Here is a 14,166-nt window from a genome sequence, read left to right as displayed (position 1 = left end):
TATTTTTTTTATTAAAAACTGCTTTTATTCTAGCTGAAATAAAACAAATAAGACATTCTCTAAGAAAAAACATTATCAGACATACTGTGAAAATTTCCTTGCTCTGTTAAACATCATTTGGGAAATATTTATAGAAGAAAAGAAAATTAAAAGGAGGGCTAATAATTCTGACCTCAACTGTATTTATTAGTTCACAAATCCTTTATAGTAGCACTTTGCTTTAAGGTCCCATTCAACAATGTGAATGAACAGTGAACAATTAAATCCTCTAAAGCATTTCATAACCGTAGTCAATGTTAAAGGAACCCTTTTTATTTATTTTATTTTATTTTTTATTTTTTATTTTTTTTTTGAAAAAACCTCATTTCACAAGTCGCCCAGAGTCAAACAGTTGAGTTTTACCATTTTTTGCTATTTTATCAGACACAACAGATCAGTCACCTGATCAATTATTGCAGATTAGTATCACACAAAAGAGAAAATCACATGGGAATCATATTATAAGGTAACGAAAGTGTTTTTTTGAACTTGCATGCATTTCAACCTGTTTTTAGGGACTCTTAAAACCAAATTATGACCATTTGTAACATAAAACGGGCACTTTAAGTACAGTTGAAGTCAGAATTATTAGCCCCCCTGAAATATTAGCCCCCTTTATATTTTTTTCCCCTAATTTTTGTTTAACAGAGCGAAGATTTTGTTGACACATTTCTAAACATAATAGTTTTAATAACTAATTTCTAATAACTGATTTCTTTTATATTTGCCATGATGACAGTAAATAATATTTGACTCGATATTTTTCAAGACACTTCTATACAGCTTAACTGACATTTAAAGGCTTAACTAGGTTAATTAGTTTAACTAGGCAGGTTAGGGTAATTAGGCAAGTTATTGTATAATGATTGTTTGTCCTGTAGAATATCAAAAAACATATAGCTTAAAGGGGCTAATAATTTTGACCCTAAAGTGTTTTTTAAAAATTCAAAACTACTTTTATTCTAGCCTAAATAAAACAAATAAGACATTCTCCAGAAGAAAAAATATTATCAGACATACTGTGAAAATGTCCTTGCCCTGTAAACATCATTTGGGAAATATTTAAAAAAGAAATAAAAAATTCAATGGGGGCTAATAATTCTAACTTTAACTGTATATTTCATAAGTTACATTATTCTGAATAATGTTACATATTCTGAAGCAGTACAAAATTGAAGAATACTTTCAGAAACTTCCAAGTTATTGGTGTTAAACTTGCACACAGTGGTAAATTCCATAATTATCTGACAAACCCTATGTAACTGACTGCTTAACTTTCCAGTTTGTCCATTGTAAAGTTCACATTAGTGATGAATGCAAGTTTATTTTTTAGTAAAACATGTTCTTCGAAATATAGGGAAAAAACTGAGCCCTCGGTGTGTTTATTTCGATCAAATGGAAAACATGTTTTTTATTAATCTGAGGAAAGACTAAACCTAAAGTATGGAACGAAATGTCATGGTGGATTTCTAAACTAGAAGATTGGCTTCTAATAAAGCTACATGACAAATTGAATGCAAGAGTTTATCAGAAGCTCTTTCTGTAACATTGCTTCATTTATTGAAGCTGAAAACATTGGAAAAAATGAAGTTTTTGAAGGAGTCCTGATCTGAACCTGATTGAAAAATCCATGGAAAAATCTTTTTTGACAAAGTTATGACTGATGTACAGTCATGGAACTGTAAAAGAGACAGGAAGAAAATGATCAAATACATTTAATGAATTTAATTCACGTATATTATATTATATTATATTATATTATATTATATTATATTATATTATATTATATTATATTATATTATATTGCCAGAGAATAAATGAGTGTATAAGTGTTCCCCAGTAATAGGTTGCAGCTGGAAGGGCATCCACTGCGTAAAACATTTGCTGGATAAGTTGCCGACTCATTCCGCTGTGGCGACCCCAGATTAATAATGGGACTAAGCCGAAAAGAAAATGCATTATATTATATTTTATTATATTATGTTATATTATATTATATTCTTGCACGCACATAAAAGGTTACAGTGAAATGTTCGGCCATTGATTTGCAAAAAGCCCCATTAGCTAACACTATTTAATAAAATAAATTAAATGTATATTAAATATAACACAATAAATGGTGAAAAACTGACAAATCCAAGAACATTCAATATTTTTAATGATCTGGAAAGTAAATGCATGAAAACACTTGGAGCTCAAAACTCATCACATATAAATAAATAAATATGAACATCTTTCAGCAATTGAAGGCTGATTATCTAGCAGAGTGCAGTGTTCCTTTGATACCTGAATTAACAAAAAAAAAAAGAGAAATATTATTCAGATTAACAGTAGTATTGATACGAACTGCATAATTAAAAATAAAAAAAACATAATTATAATTAATAAGAACAAATGAACTCACTTTTTATTTTTTCAGAATGTGATGGTGTTTTTTCCTGCAACACAATAGATGTGGAATGTACAGTTAAACTTGTTCATAAAACACATAAATATACTGGATGTTACTTTATACTCACTGATGATGATGACTCCAGTCACTCCAAACTGCTTTCGTTAGTGGGTCCTGAGCTCGAATGCAGAAAGTATACGGCTTTTTGCTATTCACCTTGTAATGTGTCTTGTTGGTTTCATTTTGCTATATGAGAAATGTATATTTTTAATTGTTCGATCTCAATGAACAGAATTTGAAAATAGAAATAAATGTCTTACTTCAACACGATTCCCTGTGTAGTCGCAATCATGACTTCTTGGAACTACTTTGATCTCGTAGGAAAGAGGAAAGAAACTGCAGGGGAAACTCCAGGTCTGTGGGGGGCGCCACTCAAACTCATTGTCCTGGATCTTGGTGATGCCCACTTTATCTGGCTTGACTGAAGATTTGAATGAATAGAGACACAATGAATTATGGGAAAATAGCAGTTTAATACTGTGTTTCTAAACTGGGTGGACCACAAGATGAATTAAACTGATTTAAGATGAATTCCTAAAACATGCTGCGCTATTAAAGGACACTCCACACTTTAAAACCCAAAAAGTAAAGGTAACTCAAACCATTAGAGGAAACCGATTCAAAAACTAATCCAAATGAGTACTGGGAACTTAATCCATTTGATTCAACGAAGCAATTTGAGCACAGTAAAACCCAATAAACGGAGAACTCAAACCAACTGAGTACTGTTAAATCCAATAAGTTAAAACAACGCAAACCATGTGAGAAAACTGATTGCTACAAACCATTTGAGTTAAACTAATCTATACGAGTACTGTGAACTTACTTCATTTAAGCTGAAGTAATGAGGTATTTAACTCATTACCTTCAACACTGATTTCAAAACTCTTTTCACATGAGTAGAATTAAGTTTCAGTAAATTTTTAGTTTACTCATTTCATTTGATAATGTTGACTTTACAGTGCACTTTTCGGAAATAGGCTCATTTTACAAGTTATCTAGAGTTAAACAGTTGGTTTTTAACATTTTTTAATCCATTCAGTTGATCTCTGAGTCTGAGAGAGCACTTTTAGCTTAGCTTAGCATAAATCATTGAATCGGATTAGACCATTAGCATCTTGCTACAAAAATTCCAAAAAAAAAAAAGAAAAAATGAAAAGCTGCTATTTCCAAGGTTGACGCGTTTAAAAAATTATATTTTCACTCTGGCGTAAGCTATAAAAATGCTTCCATCAGGCCTGGAGTTTGGCAGAGTGGATTCAAAAATAGTAAAACGTAACGGTTTAACTCTAGAGGAGTTGTAAAATTAGCCTATTTCCAAAAGTCTTCCTTTAAATTCTACTGGATAATGTATTAAATTGTACTATACAAGTTCTGAAATAAAGACCAAATAAAACCACTTATGGATTTTTTATTAGTGGTTCTGAATATTGAGTAAAATGTTTTGTGTGTGTTTTATTTTAAAAAAAATCTGATAACGTCTAAACAAATTCAAGTAATCTATATTATAACTTATTGCATTCATTAATAGAAAGCTACAGATGGTCCATATAAAATGTTTAATGTTTTAGGACTTTGGTGGGAATTATTTGGTGGGAAACCCCACCTTCCTTCAATAAAATAAAAATGAATAAAACTGAATAAAAAAATATATATGAATACACATAATAAAAAATCATTAAGTCAAAATTGTGAGTTATAGAGTCAGAATTCCTAGTTAAGTTAGAATTCCGAGTTATAAAGTCAGGATTCTGAGTTATAAAGTCAGAATTGCGAGTTTAGTCAGAATTCTGAGTTATAAAGTAGCAATTCTGTGTTATAAAGTCAGAATACTAAGTTATAAAGTTGCAATTCTGAATTATAAAGTCGCAATTCTGGCTTTATCAATTTTTTTTACATTGTATTTTTTTTTAATTCAGAGGCGGAAACGGGCTTTCATATTTATCTATAAATTTTGGAGCTACAACTTTTATTGCTGAGCTACACATTCGCTCTAAATACGGCTATAACATGTAGTGACCACCCGGGGGCACACAAAGCTCTTACCAATGTCTCGGATGAAGAAAGTCCTGTGATGTTCCTCCAGCCTGAACATGTTTCTGACGAGCAGTGTGAGGTTGATGCTCAAAGACTCTTCCGAATACGGACAATAATCCTTATCGATGCAGGTCAGTTCCGAGATATTAGAGTCCAGGGTGCAGTTGAGGTCAGTTGAGTTTCTGCTTAAACACAAGGACAGATTTGATTTGTACTGTTTTACATACTATAATCCTGATTATAATTTCTTTACTAAACTGTTAATCCCGAATGTTCATTACCTGATGGCAGCGAAATATACCACGGCTTTGTGGGTTCGTTCATGATGCCATTTCCAGGAGCAATGAAATTGTCCATTATAGTTTCTGGCCGAGCAAGACACGAATTCTACAGAGACCAGAAGTTTTATTTAGACACAATGAAAAAACATGAACTTCACACAACGTCAGTGTTCTTAATTTTACACTGGCGTCCTATTTGTTTAAAAAAAAAATTTTTTTAAATAATAATAACATCTAATTTATTTCTAAAATGTTCACATTTTCAATGTTTTTAGGGATATATTTTAAAGGTTGCTGTAGGTCAAACTATACACATTATGTGTCTAATATTTTCTTTTTGTTGTTTACATGCAGATATAAACACCTATTTTACAAGAAATGTGTGTTGTGGATACTTAACATGTCTATAGGTGCTCTAGAACGGCCAGTTTCTGACTGTTTAATGATATTTTTTCCTAGCATTGATTAGCGATTTCACAATGGTATAAACCATTATAGGGGGGTCAAATTTATATTTATATTATACATTTTTAATGATTAATATTTAAGATATAGATCGGAGAAAGCTGTTTCTTACTATTAAAGGGCTGACCCTCCCATACATCTTGTTTTGATGTCCTTCAGGGAGATCAAGCATTAATTGGGGTGGGGGCGGGGGGTCAATCCCACCCAACCCCCCCTGTCATTCGCACCCTGATTAAAGGCATCACAAGGCCAGCAGTAAGATCAGCAGTAATAATATTAAAATAAAAGTCCCATTATATTAAGATATTAGTATTATTTATATATATATATATATATATATATATATATATATATATATATATTATTATTATTATTATTATTAATTTAAACATTCATTTTTCTTTTCGACTTAGTCCCTTCATTAATCTGGGGTCATCACAGCGGAATGAACCACCAACTCATCTGGCATATATTTTATGTAGCGGAGGCCTTTCCAGCAGCAGCCCATTACTATTATATATACTAGCCACTAGTATTTTCACAACAAAAATTACTTTTGTCATTAATTGTGATTATACTGTGAGATTATTGTCTGACAACACCAAGATATGATCGGGGAAGCGTTTCCCAAACAACGACATAACTCGCGGCTAAACTATCATAGTACGATGCATTGTTTGGGAAAAGAACGATGTAGTGATGAGTGTTTCCTAAAACCCACAGTTTCTCTGTCACAGATCCATTGTTTGAACCACGTTAATTATAACGTAAAACGCCCATAATGATGCTCTAAATCAGGGGTGTCCAAACTCGTTCCTGGAGGGCTGGTGTTTTTAGCTTTTAGCTTTTTAGATTTTAGCTCCAACTTGTCTCAACACACCTGCAAGGATGCTTTTATGTTAGAATGTTCTAAAGGAATAGGGCATAGGGGTGATAACTGGGAATAGAACACAGCCAGGAACTATGTTTCTAACTACAGCTCCAGAGGTGTAGTTGCAAGTGCTCAAGTTTGCTACCCAGTTTGCGAATGTTCGTTGAAACAACGGATTTGAGAAACATCGAATCAATGAACTATGATTGTAACGACGGAACTTGCGACCTTAGTTGGCTAACGATGGTTTTCGGAAACGCACCCCTGATCATCATCCAGTCTGTCTGGAATGACATTAAGAAACAAAACAAACTGAGACAAACTAAATTCTGAAGAACTTTGGTAACATCTTTAAGATGCTTCAAAAAACCTTCCTGAAAAACTATAGCAAAGTGTACCAAGTGTTTTAAATGCATCGTGTGCTTGATTTGATTTAGTTGATATAAGTTAATTGAAAGACCAAAATATTAATTCATTCATTTTCCTTTGGCTTACCGTACGTTCACACCGAAAGCGGCAAGAGCGTCAAAGTAGGCGGAAGTCATTAATTTTCAATGAGAGCCGGCGGCGAGGAGCAGCGCGGCTCATTTTCGCCAGTGTGGGCGTTGAGGAGAGTTAAAATCAAGTCAAAATTATGTTAATGAGCTATGGCGCGCAAGCAATCAGAATGAAGAAGTCCACCGCTTGAGAGGAGTTCATAGACCACAGACCTGTGAACTTTAGTTCCGACCACAGTTGATTATTGCGGTTGCCGGATTTTCAATTATTTACAATGTTTTCTTACAGGAAAATGCATTAAATAAGATAGTGGAGAGTTACTGATGTGCAGTAATATTCAATATATTTATCTTTAAAAAGCAGGAATCTCATGTGTCAGTACTCAACAGTTCTGCTGCTTCAGGATATTTCAGACATATGGACACATTGGATAATTTAGAGGAGCAAAGCCACACCACAAGCAACTTGATCTTCCATTGTTAAATGAATTTGATAAGAAGTGCTCAACATTTTATGCTAGAAAGCATGTTTTATGTTGGAATTTAACCGATTTGCTGCAACGGCTCCTTTAAATACGAGATCAATGTAGCGAATTGTGACGCTCTTGCCGCCGGAGCTGAAGGCAGACATCGTTGTCGCCAGGGTGGCCAGAGCGATCGGTGTGAACGCAGTTAGTTCTTTCATTCATCAGAGGTTGCCACAGTGGGATGAACTGCCAACCTAGCCATCATATATTTTACATGGCGGATCCCCTTCTAGCTGCAACCCAGTACTGGGAAAAACCTATACACACTCATTCATACACATTCACTACAGCCAATTTAGTTTATTCAATTCACCTATAGCGCATGTCTTTGGACTGTGGGGGAAACCGGAGAATGCAGACTCCACACAGAAATGGCAACTGGCCCAGCTGGGACTCGAACCAGCGACTTTCTTGCTGTGAGGTAACAGAGCTATCCACTGAGTCACTGTGCTGCCTAATTCTGATTTCAACTGTGTATATATATATATATATATATATATATATATATATATATATATATATATATATATATGGCGTGGGGTTAACTTTAATGGATAGGAGAGTGGGAAAGTATTGACAGGGAATCATGGTGAGCAGAGTAAGTGAGGTAAAGGACCGGAAAAGGATCTAGAGCCAGGAATCTAACTTGGGTCACGGTGAGCACCTCTCTATATGTTGACGCATTTAACCACAAGGATAGTCATGTAAACTGAAAGCTTCTCCAACAATAGTCAATAAAAACCAAACTACATTCAGATAAAGAGCTTCATCATTGTACTTTCACGATTACCATGAACACCGGTGTAAGCATGAATCAGACATGTTGTTCACATTTACCTTTGCTGCTGGATTGTTTAAGAAGTAGAGCTTTATGAAACTTGACTGGATGCACCAGGAGTATTGTGTAATTCAGGAAGTCTCTGTTTGGTCTGTGACACGTGAAGTTTCCTCCAAGCAGTCCATTTATCGTAACATTGATGCGGTTTCCTGTTTCCAAAATGCTTTTCCCGTTCTTCTCCCAGTGAATCTGCTCTCCTTCATATTGCTCTCCGCAATGCAGTGGCACCGTAAAGCTGGACAACTCCTGCATGTCCGAGTCCACCACTGCAACTGGAAAGAGCATATTAGCTGATATGTATCCTGATTTTATAGCATAGTAAATGAAAAATTTGTTTGTTTGTTTTTCAAACGTAAGATGTTTGAGGAAGAAAAAAAAACAACTTGGAAAAAATATATTAGCTTAATGTTAAAATCACGTATATGTTAAATGCTTGATTCTGTTTAGCTGTTGAACATTCTAAGGTGTGCAGTTATTTTCAGATAAACGCACAGCAGAAGCAGATCAGGCAGGTGTTGACTGCAGTTCCATATCACTACGCTCAGTGATTCAAAACTCAAGAAACTAATTAAAGTATTATTAAACAAAAGGCTTTGGATGAAATGTGTAAGAAAGTAGTCCTACACAACATGACTTGAAGTCTGGTAACATTACAAGGTGTGCAATTATTCTCAAATACATTCACAGATAAAGTAGTTCCAAGCGGATTCTGACTGCATTACAGCTGTATATCACTACGCCCAATGATTTTAGGTATTTCACAGCCTACATCAGGGGTGTCCAAACTCAGTCCTGGAGGGCCGGTGTCCTGCATAGTTTAGCTCCAACTTCCTTCAACAAACCTCTTTGGAAGTTTCTTGTATACCTAGAAAGAGCTTGATTAGCTGGTTCAAGTGTGTTTAACTGGGGTTGGAACTAAAATATGGGCGACGCAGTGGCGCAGTAGTGATGTCACCTCACAGCAAGAAGGTCGCTGGTATTTCTGTGTGGAGTTTGCATGTTTTCCCTGCGTTCACGTGGGTTTCCTCCGGGTGCTCCAGTTTCCCCCACAGGCCAAAGACATGCGGTACAGGTGAATTGAATAGGCTAAATTGTCTGTAGTGTATGAGTGTGTGTGGATTTCCCATAGATGGATTGCGGCTGAAAGGGCATCCGCTGTGTAAAAACGTGCTGGATAAGTTGGCGGTTCACTCCGCTGTGGCAACCCCGGATTAATAAAGGGGCTAAGTCGAAAAGAAAATGAATGAATGAATAAATAGAAATAAGTATGCAGGACATCAGCCCTCCAGGACCGAGTTTGAACACCCCTGGCCTACATTGTAAAGGTGTGCTAAGCTCACAGAGTTTCAGGTAGATTTACGCTAGTTCCATATCATTATGCCTAATCATATTATTTTACATTCTAAAACTCTCATGAATCAAATCAAAATATAATAAAAGGAAGAGAAGAGAAGCGTAAGAAAGTAGTCCTACACACAATGACTGTAAGTGTGGTACTACATTTACCAGTTACAGTCATTGTGTCTATTACTACTTTCTTACGCATATCACCCAATGCCTCTTATTATATTTCGATTTGATTCTTGAGAGTTGTAGAATGTAAAATAATAACTAATATGAGAAAATTAAGCACAATCTCCACCTCACTTGTGGATTATTTTCTAATCATTTAGTTGATTTTAATTCACAGCCAATTGCTTTCATATGCGCCACAAATGAAACCTGTGGTTCTGGAATATTTGGATGTGAACTCAAGGATCACATGGTCACATGTTTTGTAAATGAAATGAAAAAGTTCCAAAACCACACTTTGTTTGTCTTTCACATGTGATTTCAGGCTGGTTTAGCTCATGTGATGCCTATGGTTTTTCTGTAAGGGTAGGAAAATACTGAATGCTAATGTGGTAAAAGACAAGATGTTGCCTGAATCAAATTACAAATCACAAAAGCGATTTATCATACGAACAGTATAAACTCAATTAATGAGATATTTCAATCCACTTAAATTTGCTGAGTAAATTGATTTGTGTTGGGACAACTTGAATGAATTGTGTTGAACTCTGGATTGTTTTACAGTGTACACGTTTGTATTTTTTAACATTTTAAATGACTTCTTTAAAACTAAAATTTAAAAATACCGTATGGGTAAGATAATGCTAAGAGATATGTGTAAAAATTAAACAACTTACTTATTCTGACATGTATAGTTGAAGTCAAAATTATTAGCCCCCTGTTTATTTTTTCCCCAATTTCTGTTTAACTGAAATAAAAAAAAACTTTTTGACACATTTCTAATCAAAATAGTTTTGTTAACTTATTTCTAATAACTGATTTATTTTATCTTTGCCATGATGACAGTAAATAATATTTGACTAGACATTGTTCAAGACCCTTCTATACAACTTAAAGTGACATTTAAAGGCTTAACTAGGCAGGTTAGGGTAATTAGGCAAGTTATTGTATAATGATGGTTTGTTCTGTAGACTATCGAAAAAAATACATAGCTTAAATGGGCTGATAATTTTGACCCTAAAATGGTGTTTAAAAAATTTAAAACTGCTTTTATTCTAGCCAAAATAAAACAAATAAGACTTTCTCCAGAAGAAAAAATATTATCAGACATACTGGCAACATTTCCTTGCTCTGTTAAACATCATTTGGGAAATATTTTTAAAAAGAAAAAAAAACAAAGGGGGGCTAATAATTATGACTTCACATATGAAGAGTTCAGATGCAAAAGCCGCTAAACGCCACTTCCGCCAAAAATGAGATAATGGCATTGAGTGTATTCTTTAGGCACATACTACACCATCAACAAATAGATTTGCTTCAAATCATCTAAATCCCAGCGTCAGTGCATTCAGAAATAACAGTTTGTAGGCAAAACCCACTAAACACCACTTGCCTTTGACAGCAAAAGCCGCTATATCCTGAGAACCAATCAGAAGGCGCGAATTAAATCATATGTTATCAATGTAGCAGCGTGCTGATACGCCGGCTTTATGAGGAGATATATTGCGCTTTCGATTTTAAAAGACGAAGTTTGATGAACTGGATGAGCCTGTCCGACTGTCAATGAATGGCAAATGAAAACGTCCCTAACCTCAAAACTCTGCATTGTAAGAAAAAGAAAACACAATGTACAGTCAGAAGTGTAGCATGCATTCATAACGTGTTTTGGCGCAGCAACATTTTTTTGAATGAGTCCGATTTACTATACATTAAATGGCAACTACATTTCACAAAAGACAGAGTTAAGATGTCGTTCTTTTCTCCCACGTGGAAGCTATAAAGATAAACACGGAATGGCAGCTTCTAAAAGTGTCTGAGAGACTTCCCCTTTTTGCCCAATAGGCCTAGCTTGTGTTTTATTTGCTAATTTTTAAAAAGATAAATGCAATGTGTAAAACTATACATTATTTGTATTACTTCATAATACCTATACATCTGATAAACTTTTTATATTAATGGACAATGCACAGATATTGATGTTTCATAATAATGTTTTACACTACATTATATTAATCTACTAAGCTTAGCTTATAAGGTTACATTGTTCTACTTACATTAAATCTAAATCCCAAATATCAGAAATGTCAACAGATGCTTAAGATTTAATTAAAGTCAGTTTTAATGTTATTCTTTAATGCACTTAATTGACATATTTCATTCATTCATTTTCCTTCTGTTTTTTCCCTGGTTTACCACAGTGGAATTAACCGCCAATGACTTGACAGATTTATATATTTTACATTTTAGTTGGTTTGTGTAATAGGTTTTATGTTTGGTAAAATAATTTCTAATGGCATCTTCATTTTCAACTAATTGCAATGTCTTATTCCAACAGGTGGATTTAGAGGGTTTTGCATAAAAGTAGACGTGGATTTAGCTGGTTTTTACACAAAAGAAAATCTACCTTGTTAAAAACCAAAGAATTGTCTAAAGTGACATTTTTGAAAAAAAAGGTGTTTTATTTACTAGCTAATAACCTTTTCATTACATATAAAATGAAACTTTTGAACCTTATCTGAGAAGCCTGATGGAAAATGCTCATTTACAAGAAAAGAGGTCTGATGGACATAGAGGTTTTTGCATCTGAAAGTCAGAATTATTAGCCCCTTTTTGAATTTTCTTTCTTTTTTAAATATTTCCCAAATGATGTTTAACAGAGCAAGGAAATTTTCAGTTTGATAATATTTTTTTTTCTTCTGGAAAAAATCTTATTTGTTTTATTTCGCTAGAATAAAAGCAGTTTTAAGTTTTTTAAAAGCCATTTCAAGAACACATTTTTTAGCCCCTTTAAGTTATATTTTTCCCCCGATAGTCTACAGAACAAAACCATCGCTATACAATAACTTGCCTAATTACCCTAGTTAACCTATTTAACCTAGTTAAGCCTTTAAATGTCACTCTAAGCTGTATAGAAGTGTCGTGAAATAATATCTAGTCAAATATTATTTATTGTCATCGTGGCAAAGATAAAATAAATCAGCTATTAGAGATGAGTTATTAAAAGTATTATGTTTAGAAATGTGTTGAAAAAAATCTCGCTGTTAAACAGAAATTGTGGAAAAAATAAACATGGGGCTAATAACTTCAACTTCAACTGTATATATATATATATATATATATATATATATATATATATATATATATATATATATATATATATATATATATATATATATATATATATATATATGTATTCATTTCTTGTCGGCTTAATCCCTTTATTAATCTGGGGTCGCCACAGCGGAATGAACCGCCAACTTATCCAGCAAGTTTTTACACAGCAGATGCCCTTCCAGCCGCAACCCATCTCTTGGAAATTATATAAAAATATATATATATATATATATATATACACACTGCCATAAGCTAGAGAGAAGATAAATGAGATTTTAGCAGCAATAGTTACCATTAGGCTGGATGACCCTCAGCGAAGTGCTGTCCGCTAACTGAAGAACAGTTTGCAGAATAAGAAAGAAAATCTTCTTCATCTGAAGAAACAAAACAATTACATACAGTGTTACCTATCACATTATTTTGTATAAATATTACAAAAATATTTATTTACTTATTCAAATGTTGTTTAAGTGTTTATGTATGTTTTTTTTTTACATATTACGATTTTTGATTTATTAAAAACTTCAATCTTATCAATTGGTTTGACATATTATGGGAAAAATATTGTATTTTTTTGTTTGTTTTATTTAAGTAAGTCATGAAAAAAAATCATACATGTCAATGTGTTTTACATTCATTTGTTAATTTTTCTTCAGCTTAGTCCCTTTATTCATCAGGGGTCGCCACAGCACAATTAACCACCAACACATACAGCAAATGTTTAACACAATGGATGCCCTTCCAGCTGCAAAGTTGTTATATATATTATATATATATTGTTATGTATATATATATATCGTTGAAGTCAGAATTATTAGCCCCCTGAATTATTAACACCCCCATTTATTTTTTCTTCAATTTCTGTTTAACAAAGAGAAGATTATTTCAACACATTTCTAAACATAATAGTTTTAATAACTCATTTCTAATAACTGATTTCTTTTATATTTGTCATGGTGACAGTAAATAATATTTGACTAGATATTTTTCAAGACACAGCTTAAAGTGACATTTAAAGCCTTAGCAGGTTAGTGTAATTAGACGTTATTGTAATGATGTTTTTTTCTGTAGACTATGAGGAAAAAATATAGCTTAAAGGGACTAATTGTAGGGGCTAACGTGACTTCACGTAGAATTATTTTGTAATTATATATATATATATATATATATATATATATATATATATATATATATATATATATATATATATATAAAGTCATTAAAAAGTCATGAAAACAATCATAAATATTACTTGTGTTTTATCAATTCATTAGACAAAAAGTTATTCATTTTGATGCATAATTAAATTAAATTTATTTTTAATTTATTATTAAACAATATCTGAAATGTTAATCAATTAATTTCACATATTAAAGGAAAAAAATATTGGATTTATTTTTTTGCTCACAATTTATAAAGGTAGTTTTGACAAAAAAAATAAAAATTAACTCAAGGATTTATTTGGTTTGGTTTAATTACTTGTTTTGCATATTAATTTAATTTCCACTTGATGTGATCTACTTAACTCTAGTG

At 33.0% G+C, this 14,166-nt stretch overlaps 1 protein-coding gene across 3 annotated transcripts in view; it reads right to left on the bottom strand.

The window, feature by feature from the left end:
* Positions 1–2,180: 2,180 nt before the first annotated feature.
* Positions 2,181–14,166, bottom strand: part of il12bb (interleukin 12B, b) — a 17,914-nt gene continuing 5,928 nt past the window's right edge. For 2 of the 3 annotated variants that reach the window (XM_087301831.1, XM_087301830.1), the window contains 8 exons: positions 12,926–13,007; positions 8,007–8,279; positions 4,810–4,915; positions 4,538–4,710; positions 2,752–2,912; positions 2,559–2,677; positions 2,444–2,477; positions 2,181–2,325 (listed from right to left, as the gene is read on the bottom strand). In XM_087301831.1, coding sequence (XP_087157957.1) covers positions 2,447–2,477; positions 2,559–2,677; positions 2,752–2,912; positions 4,538–4,710; positions 4,810–4,915; positions 8,007–8,279; positions 12,926–13,007 — 945 coding nt within the window. In that variant the 3' untranslated portion in view covers positions 2,181–2,325; positions 2,444–2,446. Of the gene's footprint in view, positions 2,326–2,418; positions 2,678–2,751; positions 2,913–4,537; positions 4,711–4,809; positions 4,916–8,006; positions 8,280–12,925; positions 13,008–14,166 lie in introns of those variants that run through there. The other variant, XM_087301832.1, reaches the window with a different exon arrangement.

The sequence above is a fragment of the Danio rerio genome, chromosome 21 (assembly GCF_052040795.2).
Source record: "Danio rerio strain M-AB ecotype USA chromosome 21, GRCz13ab, whole genome shotgun sequence".
Classification (NCBI taxonomy): domain Eukaryota; kingdom Metazoa; phylum Chordata; class Actinopteri; order Cypriniformes; family Danionidae; genus Danio; species Danio rerio.
The sequence above is the reverse complement of the archived record's forward strand: the minus strand, read 5'-3'. Positions and strand labels throughout refer to the sequence as shown.